This window comes from Heterocephalus glaber, unplaced genomic scaffold (assembly GCF_053883595.1).
Source record: "Heterocephalus glaber isolate CG9 unplaced genomic scaffold, H.glaber_assembly_v1.0 deba00000937, whole genome shotgun sequence".
Lineage (NCBI taxonomy): Eukaryota > Metazoa > Chordata > Mammalia > Rodentia > Bathyergidae > Heterocephalus > Heterocephalus glaber.
In genome coordinates this window covers 15076505-15100192 of record NW_028258173.1, presented here as the reverse complement: position 1 = coordinate 15100192, position 23688 = coordinate 15076505, and the positions used below count along the sequence as shown (strand labels likewise).

At 34.8% G+C, this 23688-nt stretch overlaps 1 protein-coding gene across 10 annotated transcripts in view; it reads left to right on the top strand.

Annotated features, from left to right (window-relative positions):
- Helz (helicase with zinc finger) overlaps nt 1–23688 on the top strand; it is a 156565-nt gene that overhangs the window by 57160 nt on the left and 75717 nt on the right. For 7 of the 10 annotated variants that reach the window (XM_087208592.1, XM_087208588.1, XM_087208591.1 and 4 more), the window contains 6 exons: nt 4755–5088; nt 6214–6344; nt 11565–11744; nt 12375–12479; nt 19856–20034; nt 23327–23445. In XM_087208592.1, the coding sequence (XP_087064718.1) occupies nt 4755–5088; nt 6214–6344; nt 11565–11744; nt 12375–12479; nt 19856–20034; nt 23327–23445 (1048 nt within the window). The remainder of the gene's footprint in view (nt 1–4754; nt 5089–6213; nt 6345–11564; nt 11745–12374; nt 12480–19855; nt 20035–23326; nt 23446–23688) is intronic. The other 3 variants (XM_087208594.1, XM_087208595.1, XM_087208596.1) reach the window with 1 other exon arrangement.

Here is a 23688-nt window from a genome sequence, read left to right as displayed (position 1 = left end):
TTTTCTTTAGGAAAGAGCATTATGACAGGTCATAAATATTGAGAAGAAATAGCATTTAAAAGCTTGCCAGAATCTTGAGATTAATTTGAGTATTTACTAGAAATTTAGAAAGAAATTCTCTATTAACTTACATGGATGGTATTTAATATTTTAGTAAGTTTATAAATCGTTTTATTACCTTAGAACTTACAACAAAAGACCAAAAAGCTTATGGATTATTTATATTAAAATAATCTTTTAAAAGTGAAAATTTGTCTGAATGGATAAAAAGAGGAAACCCTGTAACACTATGGAGGTCAGACACTGATTAAGAAGTTAAGTGGGTCAGGGATTTAGCTCAGTGGTTCTGCTGCCTGCCTTGCAAGCACTAGGTCCTGAGTTCGATCCCTGGTACCAAAAGAAAACAAAAAGAAGTTAAGTGGTTGTTCCCAGGCATATTGGTGCAGGCCTGTAATCCCAGCTCTTGGGAGGCTGAGGCAGGAGGATCACCGCAAATTTGAGGCAAGCCTGGGCTACATAGTTCAAGTCCAGCCTGAACTATATAATGAGACCCTGTCTCAAAAAACAAAACAAAACCAAAAACTCAAAACAACAAAAAACAAAATAAACAAGAAGTGGTTGAAAATTCATCTAAGAGCATCTTGCAAAGGCTTTCAAAGCTAAGACCCTAGGGAATCCTGAAAAGGTCAGCAATATGAAGTGAGAGCATGGATGACACAGTAAGTTGATATGCTATTTCTGGAGGGCCATTTGGCATTTTGTATTAAAGACTTGTAGAAAGATTAACCATTTGGTAAGGTAATTCTACTTATGAGGAGTCCTTCTGAAGAAATAACTAAAAGAGATGAAGATAAAGATATCTGTACACAAATGTCTTTAAAAGGGTAGTAAAAATGTTAAATCAATTAGGGTATTGCCATATGATTGAACATTATATAACTATTGATATTTTAATATTAAGAGCCAGAGATGTAGCTCAGTGGCGCGCCCACCTGCCTGGCAAACACAAAGTCCTGAGTTTGAGCCCTGGTATCCAAAACAACAACAGCAACACAAAGGAGAGAGGAAAGGCAAAACAGAACACCAAAGCCACAGGTTGAAAAAAAGAAAATCCTTATAAAATACAATTAAGAATGAAAACATGCTAGTCATAAAAACCCTACCCATTGCCATTCTAATTTTGTGTGTGTCACACATAACATATACATATACACATATACACAAGTTATGACTGGCCTGACATATGAACAACTTGGGTTAATTAGGTTAATGAAAGATTCATCTGCTTCTTGTTATCTATAGTGTGTATCCAGGTAAATATCCAGATCTCAGCTCTATTGACTTACAACCAACTTGAGTTACAATCAGCCCTTGGGAACCAATTGAGTTTGTAAGTCAAGGGTCCAAGAGTGTGTGTGTGTATTTTTTCTTTTGTATATAAAAATACTGGAAAGAATTATGGTAAAGTACTCTGATTGGTAAAATTACAGATAATTTTATGTTCTAATAGTTATCTCTGTTTTTGAATGTTCTTCAATGACCACATATTTAACTTGAAAAAAATAAAGAAATATGAGACCAGCACCTTGTCAGTTGCAACACTTGATGTTCATGTTGTAAAAATGCTCTTAGGTATGCAAAGAAGGGATTTTGGGGAAACAGATTATAGACACTGGTTAAGATAGTGTATAATCTTTTTTTACAAGTATATTTGAATTTCTTTGCTTCTTTCTTTCTTTTTTTTTTTTTGTTACCGGGGATCGAACTTGGGACCTTGTTCTTGCGAGGCAGGCGGTGGAACCACTGAGCTAAATCCCTGGCCCTTGCATATCATTTTTGTTAGGTTTCCTTGTAAAATACGTTCTTACTCAAAGGTGATACAAAAATAATCAGGGTTAATTTAGTTCATGCTCCCTTGTGTCTGATGGAGTTGTTTTGTGTGTCTGTTCAGTCCGTATCGGTCACCAGAGCAAACCCAAGTTATTGTTGGAACTGTTCTATTGTGGTTTGAGACCTGATTTAAAGATAGAAAACAATGGTATGGGTAAATGAACTCATCTGTGAATGATTTGGATGTGTATTGACGGTAATAGGTCTGTTCTGTAGTCACTGAAATACCCCCCTTTGTGACGTTGTAATCAGACCTACCACAGGATTGGTAGTATATTTCCAATGTTGAGAGATTATGTCAGTGAAAGAATTTTGACAATTTAAGTAATTTTAAGTACTAAAAATGAAAGTAGTATAAAGGGAATTCATACTGGTTTCTTACATTTTGATAAGAATTGAACTGTACCTTTGAAATAATCATCTTAGCATTCTTTCCTTGAAAGTAGAGTGAATGAAAGCTCCTAAGACTATAGAAAAAATATATTTTTTGACTTGAACTTGAATTTAGTAATGAATTTATCTTCTTAAAAAGAGATGATTTTTCTTTTTTTGGTACCGGGGATTGAACTCGGGTCCTTGTGCTTGCGCAGCAGGCAGCGAAACCACTGAGCTAAATCCCCGGCCCAAAAAGAGATGATTTTTAAAAACAGTCCAGAAATTAAGAGTATGGTGTTACAGTGTGAAATATGTATAAGTAATAAGGAAAATGCATTCTGACTTCTTTTGTGATCTGTTTTTACTTATCTTCAGCCACATGTTGATGTGTATTAAATAGATTCTACCTTGAAGCTGTTAAAGAGATATATTTTCAAAAGAAATTTACTTTGGCTGAAGCACTGTGTCCATTAAAGTGTGTGGTGGCATGCTTAATCAGGTCATTGTGCCTGGCTTCTCAGTGCCATCAGCTGCCATGACAGGCCTAACATGGAGTGCACTTTTTATCAGGAAGATAGATGTGGCCTCTGTTGGTTAGACTTTGGTACTGTTGCTCTGCTTCATTAACCCTAGGGATTGTCTTGTTACTTTGGTTGATTTTTGTTGTTCACATAGTCAAAAATCCAGTGAAAAGAAATTCACTACATAGCTTTGACATTTTTAAAAAATTAAAATATTAAGAGATACAACTATTGATATGTTTGATAAAGCCATATTTCCCATTAGCTAGAAGTATGGTTTTAAAATTTTTGAAAAATTGGTTGGTTATTCTATAATTACCCAAAAGGTTAGAAATTATGTTAAGCATAAAGATTGATTTTGAAATGTAGCGTGCAACAATGGACAGATGGCTTTTCCTTTTAGGAAGAAATATCTTTGTTAATTATAAATTATTTTATATTTTATGATATATTTTGTAAACATATTTTGTATTTTTAGGTATTTCTGAGTTAAGTTTCAAAGATGCATATTATTTTAATACCCAAGAGAGATTACTAATGGAATTTGTTTTAATTTGTTACTAATTTAGAAAAATTAAGTATTGCTGCTGGAACTTCCGGTAGAAAGTCTGTAATATCTTCATCTTGAATATATGATTAATCTTCTGTGGGAAAAGCTGTACTTCTTAGTGTTTTATTTTTCTCATGACTCTACTTCAAGAGCTTTGTCACGAGGCACAACTAAATGTCAACAAGAGGATTCTCTTGTTGGTCTAAAACTGTGAGGTTAATTTTTCTTGCCTGCTAAATGTTAATCAAGTGTTTGGGGATAGCAGATTCTAAAATGGATATAACAGTAAAATTTTAATATATTGCCTAAGACAGAATTTCAAGAATTTGTTAGAGAATAACGTAAAATGATTGAAATGAGAATATGGTGCCTGGAAAAAAATCAGAAAATTACAGAAATGAATATTCAGTGAACAAAATTTATTGAGCTTTCAAAGTGTTAGCTGCTAGGATAGTCACTGATGACTTTAAGGTGGACAAGACGTTTAGTAAATGTCCTTGTAATTTGTAACTTTATATGAATGGATGTTCAAAATTTTAATATAACAGTAGCTGATTTTCTGATATACAAACAATACACATTTCCATTAAAGACATTTATAATGTTTTTAAAAAGTGTTTCTTTCTTAAGATATTCTTTGTTTTGTACCGGAGATCAGACTCAGGACCTTGCGCTTGCAAGTGCAGGATATTCTTGATGTCATATATACATATACAGAACATATACATACATATGCATATACATACATATACAGAAGATCTGAAAACAATAATACCATTAAATGTAGCTTTTTCCCCAAAGATATTAAACAATTTGATTTTTTCATTGAGAATTTTTAAACCTAAGAAAAAGTAGGAAGTGTGTCCCTTACTTTTTATCATAATAACATCACCAGTCCCATTTTATATGGTAAATGACAAGTGCCAGTCATTCTCTCAGAGCTTTGTGTTTGTCCTTGTAAGTCAGTGTTGTTTCTCTGTGCCTCTTTTTTTTTTTTTGGTACCAGGGATCGAACTCTGGTTCTTGTGCTTGCACAGCAGGCAGCGAAACCACTGAGCTAAATCCCCGGCCCTCTCTGTGCCTCTTTCACATGTGTTCTCTCATATTCATGTGCACCTATGGAAGTGTGAGCACCCTTCTATTGTCTAATAAAGTTCTCCAAAGTTCTCCATGAGCTCTGCCTCCTTGTCCCCGTGAATACAAGTTTATTCTGGTTGTTATTCAGTAACACTATTGAAAGAGAGTCTTGCAAAGTTTGAATTTATGGCAGAAAGCTAGTATGTAGTCTTTAGCATTATAGAGTGAAATTGATAGAAGTTACAGTTTTTGGTATGTTTATATTTGATTTTTGTTTGACTCTTCTAGTTTTTATGGTTTTGATGTAAAATATTCAAACTAGTTTTCTGTGTCTGATTTAGATTCAACCTAAAAGTGCAATTGCAGATTCTAGCAAGCTTCATGCTCACTGGAGTTTCTGGAGGTGCAAAGTATGCCCAAAACGGACAACTTTTTGGTCGTTTTAAGCTTACTGAGACACTTTCTGAAGATACTTTGGCTGGACGACTGGTGATGACCAAAGTCAATGCTGTTTATTTATTACCAGTTCCTAAAGAGAAGTTAGTACAGACCCAGGGAACCAAAGAGAAGGTTTATGAAGCTACTATTGAAGAAAAAACGAAAGAATATATATTTTTACGGATATCCAGGGAATGCTGTGAAGAACTTAATCTTCGGCCTGACTGTGACACACAGGTATGTTTGAAAGTCACACCTTGACCATGGGTGTCTGAAGTCCCATTGTCAGCTAATATCCTCCTTCTGATTTGGTTTACCTTCTACTATAAGCAAAAGTATTAACAGTTAACTTTGAAGTCTTACACTGATGGGTTGAGAATTTGACTGTTAGTAACTCCCAGAGAAAATGGATTTTTTTTTTTTTTTTTTTTTGTGCTACCGGGGATTGAACTCAGGACCTTGCGCTTTCAAGCCAGGTGACGGCACCACTGAGCTAAATCCCCGGCCCTGAGAAAATTGATTTTTAAAAATTTAATTAACATCTAGAATATTACAGTTCTATACAAGGTTCAAGTATTTTTAGAGTTTAAATCAGCAGTGGGAAAACACATGAGAAACTACTTAAAGCTGTATCATAGGAACATCTCTTGTCTGTAGTCGTATCTGTTCTTTTTCTCTGTATTTAAAGGTTTTAGTTGAATTATGTGTTCAGTCATGTTTAACTGGAAGTCCAACCTCTTTCCTTTTAAACATAAAATTTGTTGAATATTATTCATTCTTAGTTAATTGGTATGGTGTAAAAAGGCTGGTTACTATTCAAGATATGATATTTCACAGATACTCTATTTTTTTTTTTTTCTGGTACCAGGGATCGAACTCGAGACCTTGTGCTTGCAAGGCAGGCGCCGGAACCATTGAGCTAAATCCCCGGCCCTACAGATGTTATATTTTATCAAGTGTATTCTTGATGGAATTTATCTAGAGATTAATTTATAAGCGTCTCAGTTTCTTAGTATGTAAAATGTGGTTAGTAACAGTATATGCACCATTAGTACTATTAAGTGAGATAATTCAGGTAAAGTGCTTATCATAGTGCCTGGTCCTAAATAAACAAAGCAAATGCTATCCACACTACTATTAGAGTATAATTACACTTTAAAAGAATCTCTAAACTTGTCCCTATTGTTTCCACAAAGTATTCTAGTAAGCTGCCAGCTTTAATGTTTGCTTTAATCCTTTTTTCAAAAATGCCTTTTGTGGGCTGGGGATTTAGCTCAGTGGTTTCGCCGCCTGCTACGCAAGTGCAAAGACCCGAGTTCGATCCCCGGTACCAAAAAAAAAAAAATACCTTTTGTATTTCAGGTTGAACTTCAGTTTCAATTGAATCGATTACCCCTCTGTGAAATGCATTATGCATTAGACAGGATCAAGGACAATGGAGTATTGTTTCCAGACATCAGTATGACTCCCACTATACCTTGGAGTCCCAACAGGTACAGAAAGGGGATGTCTTAATAAAGGAAGTATGTTAATATTAAGTTGAATGTCTGTATCAGAGAACTCAAGCATACTTCTATAAGAAGGATTGCCTATGTTCCTCAGGAGACATTTTAATAGTTAAGGGAGATTAAAGGAAACCTTAGATTGAAACGTTTGAGGTTCATGATCTATTTTCTTTGCTTTCCCTCACATTCTAAATAAGTTCTACTGCCTTTCTTAACAGCATTAACTTGTTAGTATGTGTGCCAAGCAGTTGAGGAATATTTCTGAGTAGAAATTGAATGGGAAAAGTAGGGGCTTTCTAAAGTGGTTTGAATAGTTAATTTTTGAATGTAGATACTGTGATTTAACAAAGTGGGGTAGAAGATATTGTTTAGAAACTGCCCTCAAGGTAATGGTTATGTAAATATTATTCTGCTTCCATTCTCTTTGGTATGTCTTTATATGAAATTAAAGAAGATACTTCTGTTTTTGTCTTCCAAATAGACAGCCATGACATTTGTAAGACTGAATATTTCTTTTCATCCTCATTTTATTTAATTTAATTTATTTATTGTTGAGACAGGGTCTTACTGTGTAGTTCAGGCTGGCCTTGAACACACTGTATAGCCCAGGCTGGCCTCAAACTCATGGCAATCGTGCCTCAGCCTCCCAAGTGCCCTCTTTGTTGGGTTTTGTCCAGTTGGCCCTTGTCTTGCTCAGCTCACTCTACCTTCTTTTTTTCTTTTTTTAATTTCACCATTTAAGTAATCTCTACACAATGGAAGCTTATTCATCACTTATGTCAATTCAGCCATGGCAGGGTGGCTGTACAGGGAGGCCCTGGCATTTTCAGTAATTGGTTTTCAAGGCTCTCCGGGTGTTGACAGGGGAAGAATAAGCATAAAAGACCATGTGGGACATTTGTATGAGCCAGGCCCAGAAGAGGCATGTATCAGTTCCCCTAACATTTCATATTTTCTGGTCCTAAAAACAAAATAAAACACTCTTACAACCCAAAACTCAAATCATTTCTATGTTTTTGCATGCCCTTACTGCCTTATCTCCGTATCTTCTCTTTACTGTCAAAATTCTTGAGAGGGAATAGTTTGCAGGTTTCCAGTATTCTTCTCTATTTAAAGTGATGTAGGTTTACTTCTTGCTCCCTGCCCTGAAAGTAATTGTGATCTAATTGTGAAAATCCAGTGACATCTCCACTCTCATTTGGTTTAGCTTCTCTGCATTCATCCCTTTCTTTCCATTCTTCTGGACTGTTTTCTGTAGCATTCTAATTGGTCTTTTCTCTTGCTGTTTGTGTCCCCATTGTCTGTTCCAATCTACACATTTCTTCCAGAGTTAGTTTTGTAAAATAATCATGTAATTTCACTGCTCACAAATCTCTGAAGACTTCTTGATGTGTCAGTAAAGTTTGAGAGCCGAATACAGAGCTCTGTTCCATGGTTTCATTGACTCTGCTTTCTAGCAGTAGCTTTTCTGAGTTCTTTCAGTGTTTTCGGCTCGACGCTCCTTTTTTCCCTGTCCCCGTGGTCTAGCCATTATTACATTGCCTTGAAGTTTATTTGATTCAGCCTATACATATTTGGCTCTTTATCTTTTTGTTGCTCTTTTAAAAAACTTTTTAAAAAATTGTGGCATAATCCATATAACATGAAATTTACCATGTCGACCACCTTAAGTGTGTGTAGTCCAGTCTCCAGAACCTTTTCATCTTGCAAAATTAAAACTATACCTATTAAACAACTCTGTATGTTCCCCTTCCCCCTGCCCTTTCTCTTTGTCTTTATGTAATTTTCTCTCTTTGAAATAATCTTTGCCTGATATCATCCAGCTCAAGTGCTTTCTCTTTCAAGTAGATGAACCCAGGCTTTCCATTTTATTATTTCAATAATTATTTTTTGAGTGCCTAGCATATGCTAGGAATGGTTTTGTACTTTCAAATATAATTTCACTTCAATTAATTTTTGTCAGTGTTGTCTATTTCTGCTTTTCTCACTAGACTCTGAGCTTTGTTAAGAGACTGCACCTTATTTATTTTTCATATCAACAAGGTCTTGCACATTATCAGTATTTGACAGATTCAAGTTAATAAGTTCAAATTTAAAGATTAAAATTAACTTTTCACATGTGACATCATACCAGTAAACTTTTAAGTATTTTTACTTGGTATGTTCCTATCTGATAATTATGTATAAGATATCACACACACCTATGTTAACTGCAAAAGTTAACAGAAAAGTGTTAGTAGTGGAAAGCTTTCAACCAGAAAAAGACTTCTTACTACTGTAATATAAATAGTAATTAGAAAGTTCCTGGTCTAGGATATATTGAGAAGACATTTAACATCTTTTCTGGAGTAATGTATAATTAGATAGGTATATGAAGTTGAGAAATTATTTTTGAGCATGTAGTCTATAAATTAATTATAACAATGTGTTATGCCAGAGGAAGAGAAGACTTTGAATTAATTTGGTTCTGAGAATGAATTTTTATTTTATTTTATTTTAGTCAGAATAAATTTGGGGAGACTTTACATTGTTTTAAATTGTGAAAATCAAAAATGATTCATAGCATATATATTGTAAATCTTTCCCATAATAAGCGGTGGTACAATAAATACAATTTGTTTTAATCATTGGCTTTCTTTACATATTCATTATTCATTGCCAGAAATTACAGAGATGACTGACATTGATAAAGTTTCTGATCTGCTCTGAAGCACTTATTTACACTGAAACAATTGATAAGCAGAATGGGTTGCATAAAAAGAGATATTGACATATTTCAGAATTACACCTGTAAGTCTGTCATTAATCCCTTAGATTTGTACTTATGTATATAATCTTATATCTATCATTCTTTTTTTTTTTTTTTTGGTACTGGGGATCGAACTCAGGTCCTTGCGCTTGCGAGGCAGGTGGTGGAACCACTGAGCTAAATCCCTGGCCCATATCTGTCATTCTTAATTGAAGTCCCTAGATTTGAAAGCAGAGAGTATGTTTTCTTTTTTAAGTTTTAGTTTTAAAAAGTGTACACTCGTTAAGTAATGGAATTCTCAGAGAATATTGTAGAAACTAAAATGAAATGTATCTTTATTGCCCAATTGTTTGCCCAAACAGCTTTAAGTGAATAGTTTATGTACATGTATGTATTATCTCATTGGGTCTGTAATCATTTGATTGTAAGTATCATCATCTCCATGTACAGATAAAGGAAGCATTGGGGATTAGGGGACAGGTATCAGAATCATAGAGGTCAGGTATGGATGCAGGTAACAGTTTCCTGAACTGGTTAAACCAAGTAGAGATAGAAGTCTAGAGGTAGGTGATTCATGGCTGGTGCAGGGGCGTAACAGTGCCATCAGGTCTCTCTTTCCTCTGCCAATATTAGCATGCTGATAATTCTTCTTGATGCTCTTATCTCATGGTTTGTGTGATGGCTGTTGTAGATTTATTTACTGCATACTCTTCCAGCCAGCTGAAGGAGGAAGGTAATGGAGCAAGAAAGGTTTTCTTCTACTTAAAAAAAATAATCATTAGTGAGGTTTCATCTGCATGTAAAAGGGCTTCTGAGGGACTTCTTCCTAATTCCAGCAAAAGAGGCTGGGAAATGGAGTGTTGGCCAGGCCCAATAGTAGGGGAAGGCAAAGAAGAATGCTCTGAATGTTACAGACCATTCTTCAGTGCCCACTACATATATCAGGTCTGGACTTAGGGATCACCTAAAGTCTTTCCTCACTTATAAAAGATGGAACATTGCTAGTTACTGGGAGAACAATGAATAAATAAACTGGTTAATGCAAAGGAACTCTGAAGCAAAGTGCTTGAGATTTAGTAAACAGCTTTCAAAAAAACATACTACCACTACTCAGTGTTCTTTTTTTCTTTTTGTTTTAACTTAAAAATTTTTAAAGTTCAGAAAAATAAGTAATGCAGTATTTATGTGGTCAGAGTTTAAGATTTTATATTTTTAAATTTTAGAGGGGAGGTGTGAGATTATTGGTCAAAGATAACATACATTGTAGGTTTGAATTTGTTTTTTAAGAACAAAAAGCATAGTGATGATTCTTCTTTTATAACTAACTTCTGATTAAGTAGCACGTAGCCTCACAGAGAGGGAATTTTCCTGTCTAAACTCTGTCTTCCTATTTCAGGATTATTTTGTGGGTACTTTGCTCAGTTTCTAAGAGAATCTTTACATACCTTTCCTATTTTGGTTCATATCCCTATTGTTTTTACCATAATTGTCTTGATATTTAGTGCTTTAATTATAGGTGTGAGAAAGAATGCTGTTGCTTCTCCACTTAGTTTGATCTGTTTCAGCATCTGCTGTCCATTTAAATCTGCAAAACAGCCAGCTCATAGATTGGCCACTACTAGGATAGATCTTGTTATAGTAGCCATCTGTATTACCATGACAGGTGTTATAGGCTCTGAAAAAAAGGATATCTATGAATGATTTATGTCTGTGAAAAATACTAGAAAATTTTTCATATTGTTTGGTTTTGGATACATTAAAATTTATTTTATTTTCTAAATTAAGATTTTATAAAAATTTGGTAACAATCAGAGACTTACAGGTTTTTCTTTTCCTCTTGTTTTAAACCTTAAAGAGACCTTTCAATGAATTAGAATTTGAAATTCAATGAGTTTTCCTTTTGTATTTTATTTGCTATGTAAATAAATGAATATTTCATTATTATCAGAAAAAGTTTCCTGGGTTGTTTTGGATGGATTTTTTTTTTTTTTTCCTTGAGACAGGATCTCACTATGTAGCCCAGGCTGGCCTTGAACTCCCAGTGATCCACCTGCCTCAGCCTCCCAAGTGCTGGGATTACAGGCGTGTGCCACCATGCCTGGCTTTTTCTGATTTTTTTATGTAACAAAGGGAAATTACATTTTTGAAACATCATAACGAACTTGGCAGCGTCTAAACTAGAATCATTTAATTTCTTTACATTAGTTGACAGAAGTTTTTTATATTTACACTCGGACAAGATAATTAAAGTTACTTTTGATGTACATGGTAAAACACCCTATGGTGACTGTTGGGTAATTTCCTAAAATATGGGTTTAGAATAGCATTAGTTGTTATAGATGCTGTGTTATTTCAGTTGTTTTACTAGTTCAGTAAAAATCAGGATACTTGTCTATTGTGTTCTGTTCATTAGTAAGATGCATATATTTAAAATAACTTACGTTCTTAATTTTCCACAGACAATGGGATGAACAGTTGGATCCTCGACTAAATGCAAAACAGAAAGAAGCTGTTTTGGCCATTACCACTCCACTTTCCATCCAGCTGCCACCTGTCCTTATCATTGGACCCTACGGGACGGGCAAAACATTTACATTAGCTCAAGCTGTTAAGCATATACTGCAGCAGCAGGAGACTAGGTGAGGGCATGAGACATGTGCCTGTATTTCACTAGCAGGATACTTCTACTGTTCTTATTTCAAATACAAAATGAGGGGGCCCAGCAGGACAATTTTCACCCAGCTCTTAAAAATTAAAAACAAAAACAACAAAAAACAAACCTAGGGAGCTGGAAATGTAGCTCAGTGGTAGAGCACATGTACAATGCTCTGGGCTCAATCCCAAGTACGAGGGAGAGACAGGCAGATAGAGACAGAGAGAGAAACAGAGAGAGAGGGGGAAAGCACAAACCAAAACCTCAGAGCACTAAAATATGAATTCTCTAAAAACAATTTTTAAAAATTGGAAATGTAAAAAATAATAGCCATCAAAACTTAAAAATCTGCTAAGGAGTTTGTTACATGTTAGAGCCCAAAGAGCTGGGTTTAAAAGACACTTTTTAATATGTAGATTTAAAAATAATGTGGGGAATTTATTTTTAGCTAATAGAGTGATATAATTTTCTAAAGACATTATTGAGTAATATGTTAGAGAGTGCTGAGTAGGTTGAATGTATACTATTAAGACGGCCACTGCTTTTTTTTTTGGTATTATATTGCTTGAATAGTTTTGTGTTTTATCATTCTTTTTATTTGCACCATTTATTTCAGCAGGATTCTCATTTGCACCCATTCTAATAGTGCTGCTGATCTCTACATAAAGGATTATTTACATCCATATGTAGAAGCAGGCAATCCCCAGGCAAGACCTCTCAGGTATTTTTAAAGGCTTATTATGTATCTGTGTCATACTTTGTTATTCTTAAGAAAAGGTGTCTGTAAAGATTTTAGTAACTTTGGAAATACCAAAATCTTTAACTGTGCATTGGCATTTACAGGTTATATCTTTTAAAGAAATCATTTAAATTAAGCAAAATGTAAAAGAATTTGACCATTTCTTTAACATTAAAAACTGAAAAAAAGACATCCTTTTTTAAGTTTATATGTAAAAATGTTGTTACAATTTGAGTAGATTTTGATAAGAATCTCTAAACATTAGTATACTAAAAATATAAACATGATTAATGTAAGTCTAATTTAATTAAAATTGCAACATATTTTACATGGCAGAATAGTCATGCAGTGACAGTTCTTTCTGGAAATAAAATTTGACTGTGACTATGCATGTAATTTCTTGGAAGCTACATGTTAGAGAAGTGTGAAATATTGAAATTATTTCTATAACTAAAAGTAATTGATTGGCATTTACAACTTTTTGCTACTACAAGTCTCAAATAAAATTTTAGATTGATTCAGAAATGTCACTGAGTATATGTAGCCACTCTAGATATATTTAAATACAGGGTTTGGGGGAATAAAAATCCTTTTCTTCAGAAAACAAGAGTCATTAAGTGGTTATTTACTATACCATTTGCTTTCATTGTAATATGAATTAATATTTAGTTTTGCCATTTTACAAACTAATATGTCATGGCCTAGGTTGTTTAAATTATTATTGTCTATAAATTAATTTCTAACCACGTGATTCACTAACTTTTTCTTTCTTGTTGAGCCTAGGCGTGAAAAAGTGAAAAAATGCTATTTAATTCTTTAATAATCATAATCAGAGACATTTGAATGATTTTTGAAATGGCTTTTTGAAAAGGAGAGAGAAAAATAGTGTGGCCTGTTACAGATTTTGCTGCTAAATTTTTTTTTTTTGTACCGGGGATCAAACTCAGGACCTTGTGCTTAGGAGACAGGCAGCAGTGCCACTCAGCTAAATCCCCAGCCCTAAATTCTGTTTTTATTTTAGAAGACAAATTGAGGCAGAAGTAATTATTTAAGTAAAATCCAGTTGTATTTAATAAGAAAATCTTAAATGTAATCACTATAAATGAAAATGTATTTATTGAAGGATAAATTCACTAATAACTAGTTTACTTCAGATTATAATCTTACTAGTTCACTTCAGATTCAAATCTTTTTTATTTTTTGGCTCATGAGTGAAAATTGAATAGCATTTTTGCTGTAAGTGTTTTTACTCAAATGGAGATAGGTTGTTTTCTTTTCTTGTATAATGTATAGAGAGCCCTGTGTTTGTGTGTTTGTGCGTGTGTTGCATAGGAAACATGATAGTTTCAGTTTATCATACAGTGCTTGCCTTGGAAACAGTGGAATAAAGCCCCATCAAATCTTGGTCCACTTAGCATGGGTAATTTGACATTTGAAGGTGGTAGGGTTGTCATAGATGAACATTAAAACCCATCTTTTGTTAGGTTATATTCATAGCGGCACAGTTTGTAAGAGCCAAAACTTGGAAACAGCCCAATTGCCCATCAACTGGAGACTGGATAAAGAAGATGTGGTTTTTTTTAAAAAAAATGAAGTACTGCTTGGCCATAAAGAATGAGAAGTTAGAGACATTTATAGCTAAATGGATGCACATTGAGGCCATACTCTTAGGTGAAATAAATAGGACACACATATGTAAATAATGAATAGTTTCTCTGGTGTGAGAAACTGAAAGTGTAAATGAAGATCAAAATGTATAATAATGTGAAATAGGAAGAAAAGGTCCAAAGGGGAAGGGGAAGTGAGAGGGGTAGGGGAAAGGAAAAAGGGAAAGGAATAAATAGGAGAAAAGGAAAAAAATGGAAACAAAGTCTTTGTAAATAGGGAGGAGTGGAGGACGTGAAGCGGGGGAGGGGAAGGGGGAAAAAATAAGAACCACGATACATCATGTAAAGGTGCAAATTCCCAATGATGAATGTCATATTGTATACCTAAAATGTACCAGTAGAATTAATGAATTAAAAAAAATGGAAGTATAAAGAAAATACTTGAAAAAGTAGTAGATTTAGAACTTAATTTTCTTATCTTGGAGAATGAAGCAGTTTTTTGGAGTTAGTTAATGAGTAATTTGAAAACCCACACTTTTCTTTTTATTATTATTATTTTTTGGTACCAGAGATCGAACTCGAGATCTTGCACTTGCGAGGCGGGCGGTGGAACCACTGAGCTAAATCCCCGGCCCCATCCCACTCTTTTCTTTTTTACAATGAAATATCCATTGAGGAAAATATAGAAAAGCACAAAGGAGAAAATAAAAATTATAATCTCACCAGCCAAAGATGAACATTACTTATATTTTGGAGTTTATGTTCTAGTCATTCACATACTTAATGTTATACATGCTGGGGTTAGTTATGAGTGGAGTCATAGCAGATAGTTTGTAAAATGAGATATTATTTGAAAGTAAATTCTGCTTTGCTGGTCTGATTAAACATTTTAATTTTAAAAAGCTATCTGTAATTGAGAGCTTAAATTCAAATATTGGCAATTTCTTTTATCCATAATGATCCAAATAATTAGAAAGCCTTTGTTTTTGACCAGTGTTTACATTTATAAGAAAATCATGCATATAGTATTTAAAAGGTCACATTTTAAAATTGGTAGTAAAAAAATATCTCCTTTTTCTTGTCTGCTGCCTGTCAAACGTGACGGACAAATAATTTTGACCCTTTTGGATGTTTCTTCTGATATTTATTTCTACTTCTCTATAATCATCATATATAAACTATTATATCTTAATTTGGTTTTAGATCTTTTTGACTATTATGGTAATTTCATTTTTAGTGTTTTCATTATAATGATATTGTAAATTCTTTGCTCCTAGCAAATAATATTTCCTTTCATGAGCTTTTTTGATTTTGTTGTAGCATCAGTAATCCTTATTTACTTATTTATTTCATTTGCTTCATTTTCTAGACAGTTTGATCAGATCTTTATATCATAAAGTAACTCTGTAAATGCCTGTCAAAACTCTTAGATGATTTTTTTCTCCTGGAGACTAGCTTCTGGGGTTTAGCTTATATCTCTTTCTGAACTATTTTTTTGTTATCCTGACACTTCTTTTTGCCATCATCTTGAGAATTTCTTTTTCTTCTTTCCTGTACTAAATTTCACTTTGTGGATCTTAGGTCTTCCTCTTTCTTGATTTTCCACCTTGCTATTGGTGGTGCATATCTTTTCATACAAACAATATGTGGTGTTTTCAGCTCTTCTGAGGTGAATAAGAGACAGTTTTGAGCCTTTGGACCTTAAAACTGCCTTTGTTCTACAATCAGATTTAATGAATAGTTTAGCTGGGGGGGGTGAATAAAATTCTTGTTTGAAACTATGGCTCTTAATTTTGTAGTCCTTTAGTATTTTCTTATTGGTAAATTGAGTATTTAGACAGGTAGAATAGGATCAGTAGTCATTAGGATGTATTTCATGACTATCTTTGATGCATCTAGAGATGTTTCCAAGTGAACCAATGCTTATTTTTTATCTTTTGTAAAAAGTGATCTTATAAAGAGTAGAAAGTGTAATTCTTCTGTCATTTCTAGAGTATCTATATCTATAGTGAGTAAAATTTCCCTTGCACCAAATATCACTTTCAAGCATGGACTTGAATTGAATGAAAATGGGAAAAATGAATTTAATTCTACTTTGGCTTGAGGGATTAAAAATATTTTTATAAGATTTTTAATTTAAAAAGGTCACCAACTTTATACTAATATTTTTCTTTTTTTTAACATTTTTACTTTATTAGTACGTTTGTAGTACATGTAGTTTAGCTGATGGAACACTAAGAAGCAGATCTTCCTATTTTGCCTAAAGCCTAGTAAAAACTACCTTTGTTTCAGGTAATGGCTTATTAAATAAAATAACATCTCACCTTACATATTTCTGGATGAAGTAGAAAACAAGTCTTAATTAGTTTGGCTGCTTATATTCATATTGTTACCAAGTTTGGGGCTACTAGAATCTCCTTCTGAAGGAGGTTTCTAGGTTCTTTCTGTCCTGAGCAAAGAATTGGTCAAGACAAGCACAAATGGTAGCAAAGTTGTATTTTACTTATTTATTTATTTTGGTACCGGGGATGGAACTCGGGACCTTGCGCTTGTGAGGCAGGCGCCGGAACCACTGAGCTAAATCCCTGGCCCGCAAAGTATTTATTAAAGATAGGAAAAGAAACAGGTTCTGTAGAGCAAGTTTGGGCCAAGTAAAAGTAGGGAAGGAAGTACATCCTACAGCATGAGGGCAGGCCACCATGGAAGAGTGAATGCAATAGCAGAAATTCAATGTGGACTGTCCTTTTTGCATCATCCAGTCCTCAGGCTGATGTCAGGTCTAGGCCATTCTATGGAAAGCTTGCTTGAGTTCTCAGGAGAAGTCCACGGATTTGGGAACTGCTCTCTACATGTATCCTGGGGTTTTATAATTAATAGGTCACACCTAGTTACCCAGCCAGCTTTACCATGTCCTAATCTGTCTCAGATGTCTTAGTGTCACTCTTTGCATTTGTGTAGTGTGTATTGGATATTAGCTGAGTATTAGAAATACTCATTTTAGTTTCAGCTTTGCTATGGGTGAAGGGAAGTGGACTTCTGTTTGTTGCTGCTAGATATTGTGCTGCATACTGTGTGTGTGTTATCTCATTTGGTTTCCCCAAATCCTTGAGAGTTTGAATTATTAAATCCAAATTGGAAATAAGAAATGTGACTTAGAGAGGGTAGGGACACAGGTTTGAGTTCTGACTGTAAGCCCTTTGGGCTTCAGTTTTCTTAACTATCAAAAAGGAATAATACTGAAAATAATCACCAGCTGGTGATCTTTGTAATTTCACTGAAGGATTAGGAGCAGTCAGAAGAGAATGTCCACAATTTCACTTTAAGGTGTTTTCCATCTTTTATCTGCTGAATAACTACTTCCCCTTCTATTTTTTTTTTTTTTTTGTACCAGGGATGAACTCAGGACCTTGTGCTTGTGAGGCAGGCAGGGTGCCACTGAGCTAAATCCCCGGCCCTTCCCCTTCTATCTTAATCCATTCTTCCTCCTTTGTTTTTTTTTTTTTTTTTGGTACTGGGGATCAAACTCAGGTCCTTGCGCTTACACAGCAGGCGGTGAAACCACTGAGCTAAATCCCCAGCCCTCTTCCTCCTTTGTAAGACCCACCTGTCCACATGTAGATGAGCTCTGATTCTTTTCTCTCTGTATAGCTTTTCCTCTCCTGTATCTTTTTTTTTTTTTTTTTTGGTACCAGGGATCAAACTCAGGACCTTGCACTTGCAAGGCAGGCATAGGCAGTGGAAGCATTGAGCTAAATCCCCGGCCCTCCTGTATCCTTTTCTATTGCACTATTTTAAGAAACAACAGAAGAGACTTTATCTGCATTTCTTTAAGCAAAACTTAAACAGTTGTCTGTGCTTCTTGACTCTACTTCCTCTCTTGTTCTCTTCAGTGAACTCAAGCTAGTCAGATATCCTTCCCTGTTTCTACTCTGAAACCATTATTTTGTGGTCAACAGTGGTTTTCTTGTTGCTAAGCTTCGTGGTAAATTCTCATTTTATTTTCTCTCTCTCACTCTCACTCTAGCTCTCTCATTTTTTGAGATAGGGTCTCACTATGTAGTTCAGGCTGGCCTCATTTGGTACTGGGGATCCAACTCGGGTCCTTGTGCCTGCACAGCAGGCGGCAAAACCACTGAGCTAAATCCCTGGCCCTATTTGCATTATTCTTAAAACCTCTAGTGAATCTAGTCAGGGATGGTGGCACATCCCTATAATTCCAGCACTTGGGAGGCTGAGGTAGGAGGATCAAGTTTCAGGCCAGCCTGGGGTACATAGTGAGTTCAAGGCCAGCCTGAATTATTTAGTGAGACCCTGTCTCAAAAAAGTATCTAGTGAATCTGTCCATTATCAGATTTCCACTGTTAGCATCCTAGTCCAAGCTACTTCTGTTTTCCAGATCCTTGCAGTAACTCAACTGTCCTCTTGCTTCTTCCCTATGCCCTCACCTCCATCCCCACTCAGTGGCGTGTTGGAGCCAACTTGTACTGGCTTGTGAGAGCCGATCATGTCCATATCTTCCCATATCCATGTTCAGTGATGTCATATGGTTAACCATGCTAGTAACTGTGGTTGTAGTTTTTACACCACATAAATCAGCAAACACTGCCACCCAGCTTCCTCTCCAAAGCTGATTGTTAAACATTCACTAGCACATTGAAATGTAACCTCCCCAAGAGTGGGGGAGTGGACCAGTCCTTTAACAAGTTATGTCACTTAAGTCATGACTGCTCTGTCAAATTCTGATGATTTTTCATTAAACTTAGAGTAAATCCAAAGGCTTTGTGATAGTCCCAAGCCCTATGCATTCTTCCTCTGTGATGTAACATACTAGATACCAAATAGATCTTTGTTATATGAGTGGGTTAGAGATGGATGGGTGGATGGTTGAGTCATTTCTGTACTATGCTAGTAATCTACTATACCAGGCCTGTTAATATTTTTCTATTGAATGGAAAAGATATGCTTTCTCAAGATTTTCACTCTTTAAGGCTTTCTGATTGTTCAAAATTTAAATTTATTTTTAAATTTATAGAACCTCAGACAGAGGTCTATTTAGATACTGGTATAAGACATTTTGTAGCTGATCATGGTGGTGTAACCCTGTAAGTCCAGCACTGTGGGAGGCTGAGGCAGGAGGATCACAAGTTTGATTCCAGCCTGTACAACTTAGTAGGACTTTGTCTCAGAATAAAAACCAAAGAAAGTGTTGGGATTATAATGGTGCAGAGGCTCGGGAATCAATCCCCAGTACTGCCCCCACTCCGAATTTTTTTTTTCTAAAGTCAATATGCCAAAACTTTTGAATTTCTTTTATAAGTATACCATTTCATATTTTCATTAGCATAAATAATTTAAAATAGGAGTTAATATATTTTTGTAAGAATGTTCTAGAAAAAAGTCACTCCATAATGGAAAGATTTTTAACTTAAAAATTGTAATTCTTGTATCACCCATGTTTGTATATCATTTCTAATGTTTTAAGTTTAATCTGAATAGTTAAAAATAATTAGATATTTATTTTGTGGTAATACCTATACTTTCTGCTTAAATCTTTTTTTTGGCTACGGGGCAGCCATAGTGGATATAGTGATATTTTATGTTAGATTCTAATCTGTAGAGTGTTGACAATTAATATATTTTTAAAAATTTCTAGATATTATATTCTTAAAATAACGATGTTAATATTTTAATAATCAGATACTGTTAAGATATTAATAAGTGTAAATTGCAACTATTAATCTTCTTTTATAGGGTTTATTTCCGAAATCGCTGGGTGAAGACTGTCCATCCAGTTGTCCATCAGTACTGTTTGATCTCAAGCGCACATTCCACCTTTCAGATGCCTCAAAAAGAAGATATTCTTAAACATCGAGTGGTGGTGGTTACTTTGAATACTTCCCAATACCTCTGTCAGTTGGATCTTGAACCTGGTATGCCTACACAGTGTCTCCCAAGGGTTGGTACTCTGTACATGGTAGGCCAAATATGACTCCCTACCTGTTTTTGTAAATAGTTTTATTGGATGGAACACAGCCATCCATGCTCACTTATTTATTATTTCTTATCTGTAAATGCTTTTATGCTATTGTAGCTGAGTGGAGTAGTTGCAACAATGACTTTGTGACCCATAAAACCTAAATTAAGCACAATAGCTCTTAACTGAAAAACAATATGCCAACTCCTAGTTTAAACATTTTTGTGACTGGTATTCCATTTGTTCTCTAATTGATCAAGTGGTACTTATTAATGATTATCTGAAGGATTTAAATTTGGACTGTGTTGGTGTTTTTTACATTTTTTCCAAGTTTTTGTCTTAAATTGCCTTTGCATTATATAGTATTGAGGCAAAAATCATACAGGATTTTAAAATTATATACTATTAAGATTACTATATTTATGTGCTGGAACTGTGTAAAATCAACCTTATATATGAATACAGATGTAAGATGACAAGTTGTTTTGAAAAATATGATGGAACTTAACCATCAAAAACTAGCATCATGGGCCAGGGATTTAGCTCAGTGGTGCTGTGCCTGCCTCAGAAGCGCAAGGTCATTAGTTCATCCCCAGTACCAGAAAAAAATGTTTCTTGGAAATTGTTCCACATCTGTGTCCATGAAACAACTTGGGCCAGGGATGTAGCTCAGTGGTGACACGCCTGCCTGGCAAGTGCAAAGTCCTGAGTTCGATCCCTAGTACTTTTAAAAAAACAGAAAAACAGCATCATTTTAAAGTAGCTTTGGAAGGATATTCATTTATTACTGTCATATAATTGTTGACATTGCCTAGCATTTTTTTGCCATCTCCTTTTGGAATTGTTTTCAGAGCTGGTGACATTCTTTTGAACAACTGAATCCCTGGAAAGTAGCGACTTTTGTATTCCTGGCACCTGGCCCAGGGATAGTTACATGGAGGTTCTTGATAAACTTCTGTTTATCTTAAATGAAGAAATGTTGGCCAACTTTTTTTTCTTTTTAATTGGGGATTTAATTTTTGAAAGCCTTCAAAATCTTTTTGAAATGTATCTAAGATGAATAAGGTAGGTGATCAAACTGGAGAATACCATTAGGGGTTTAAAAAAAAAAAGCAAAAAGAAACATGCATCCCATGTAATGAGACTCATTTTCTTGTGCATGCAGCTCATAGTTGGCTGGTGAGGGCAATTACAAAAGCAAACTTTCAAAAAGATTTTGAACAGTGGCAGCCTCAGTAGAATGAGTTATATTTTGTACCAAGTGACTTCTTTGACTGGAACAACACTTATTTAAAATGTAAATTTGGTATGTCTAACAATCAGTCTCATTATTTTATGATTATGTACTGAATATTTGCCACATAGATTAAAAACCTAAACCTCTTAGACAGTATGGTTGTGTGAGGAAAAAATAATGGCTTTGAAGAGGTAGAGTATAGAATCATACTTACAGAAAATGAGCTTGGCCCTTTCTTCTGGAGATTGTTTATACTTTATTTCATTTAATTTTATTAACCATAGGGAAAGTTATTTTACACGTACGAAAATTAAGACTCAAACTTAAGTTAGTTTGATTAATTCAAGTTACCTTTTCTAGTTAAAGCAGTAGTCAGTAATTTCATGATTTATCCAGGTCCTAATCGAAGCCTAGCTCTATTTGTTATCTAATGAAAACAGATTTTTCCACTAGTCTAGGGGTTAGATTCTATATTTGTGTAGTTTTTCTTAATTATTTAGAAGAAAAGCATGAATTCTCAATAGAAAGAAAAATACATGTGGCCGTATCATGCCTAGGTACATCAGTAAATAGATGACAGTTATTCATACTTATATTTTTACTTCTAGCTATGTTTGTCTGACAGATGATGGTTATTACTGCCAACCAGTCAGATTTAGAAAGTTCACAGTTTAAAAACAGGTTGCACTAGAAAATTTATAAACAGATTATTTGGAACTCTTGATATTCATAGAAATAGGGGTTGGGTTCCTGAGCAACTCACAGAAAGCCGGTTAACCTATTGTACCATGGACTTCTAGAGAGTTTTGTCACTTTCCATTCTGTTGAAAAACTACTTTACATCCTTTGCTATGTTAGTAGAGAGCCTCCTACTGTGGAGAGTTGGCAGTGGGGTCACCAAACAGGTTTTTGCCTCTCCCCCGTCTTTGGAGCAAAGGACATTTTCCTCTTTCTTGCGTACACAGCACCGTGCCCCTAGGTGAGTGGTAATAGCAGCTAAGACATGAGATGCTTTCTACTGTGGGTGTTTTTAATTTGGGGAACATTTGAAAATGTACACATTTGACATTTGTTATCAGTCCCTAATTTTGAAGAATAGTGATTTTTTTAAAAAACACAATAGGAGGCCAGGGATTTAGCTCAGTGGTTTCGCCACCTGCTGTGCGAGCGCAAGGACCTGAGTTCGATCCCTGGTACCAAAAAAAAAAAAAACCCACAGTAGGAGGGCCGAGGATTTAGCTCAGTGGCACTGTTGCCTGACTTGCAAGCGCAAGGTCCTGAGTTCAATCCCCAGTATTGAAAAAAATCCCCAAAAAAACCAAAACAGGATATAAAAAGTTCTGTCTGTCTGTCTATCTATCTGTCTATCTGGGCATGTACCACATAACAATGTTTCAGTCAACAGTGGACCCAGTGTGTGACAGGGGTCTCATAAGATTGTAATGGAATTGAGAAATTCCTATGACCTGGTGACATCATGGCCATCATGAAGTGGCTATATACTCATTGCTCACATGTTAGTGGTGACAGTGGTGGGGACAAGCCTGCTATGAAAGTATAACACATACAGTTATGTACTGTGTATGATAATTAATGATAATAGGCAACAGTATTACTGGTTTACATTTTATTTACATTATATATATATATGAATGAGATGGGGGTCTTATTATCTTGCCCAGGATGACTTTGAACTCTTAGGTTCAAACAATCCTCCTGCCTCAGCCTCCTGAGTAGCTGGGACTATAGACATGTGCTACCATGCCTTGCTACTATACTATTATCATTTTTGGAATGTACTTTCTACTTATACAAAAAATGGGTTTTTTAACCATTATTTTTAAAGTTAGTTAGGGTTTAAATTGATGAGTATCTAAATTGAGGATAGGCCTTAAAAGTACTTACAAGTCTTAGGTTAATAAACTAAACTCTTTAGCAAAAAAGAAAATAACCACTTCTACCTTTAATGCTATTATAATATGCTTCACTGTATTTACCTTATATTTTCTAGGTTTTTTTACGCACATTTTATTAGATGAAGCTGCCCAAGCCATGGAGTGTGAAACTATTATGCCTCTAGCATTAGCAACTAAAAGCACTCGGATTGTTTTGGCTGGTGATCACATGCAGGTAAGTGCCCTCTCAATCATTGTATTGAAAATAACTTAATTATATTTTGATGTTTAATATTCTGTTTTCCAAAGCATGCTGTGAAATTGTGCATGTATTATAGTTTAACCACTTTAAGTATTTCCGTACAAATGGTGAAAAATACTAGTATTTATGAAGAAAAATTACCATTCTACCACTCTTTCTTTTCTGTTTAGATAATTTGGGATGACTGAGAATCTTATCAGTATTATGGTTTTTATG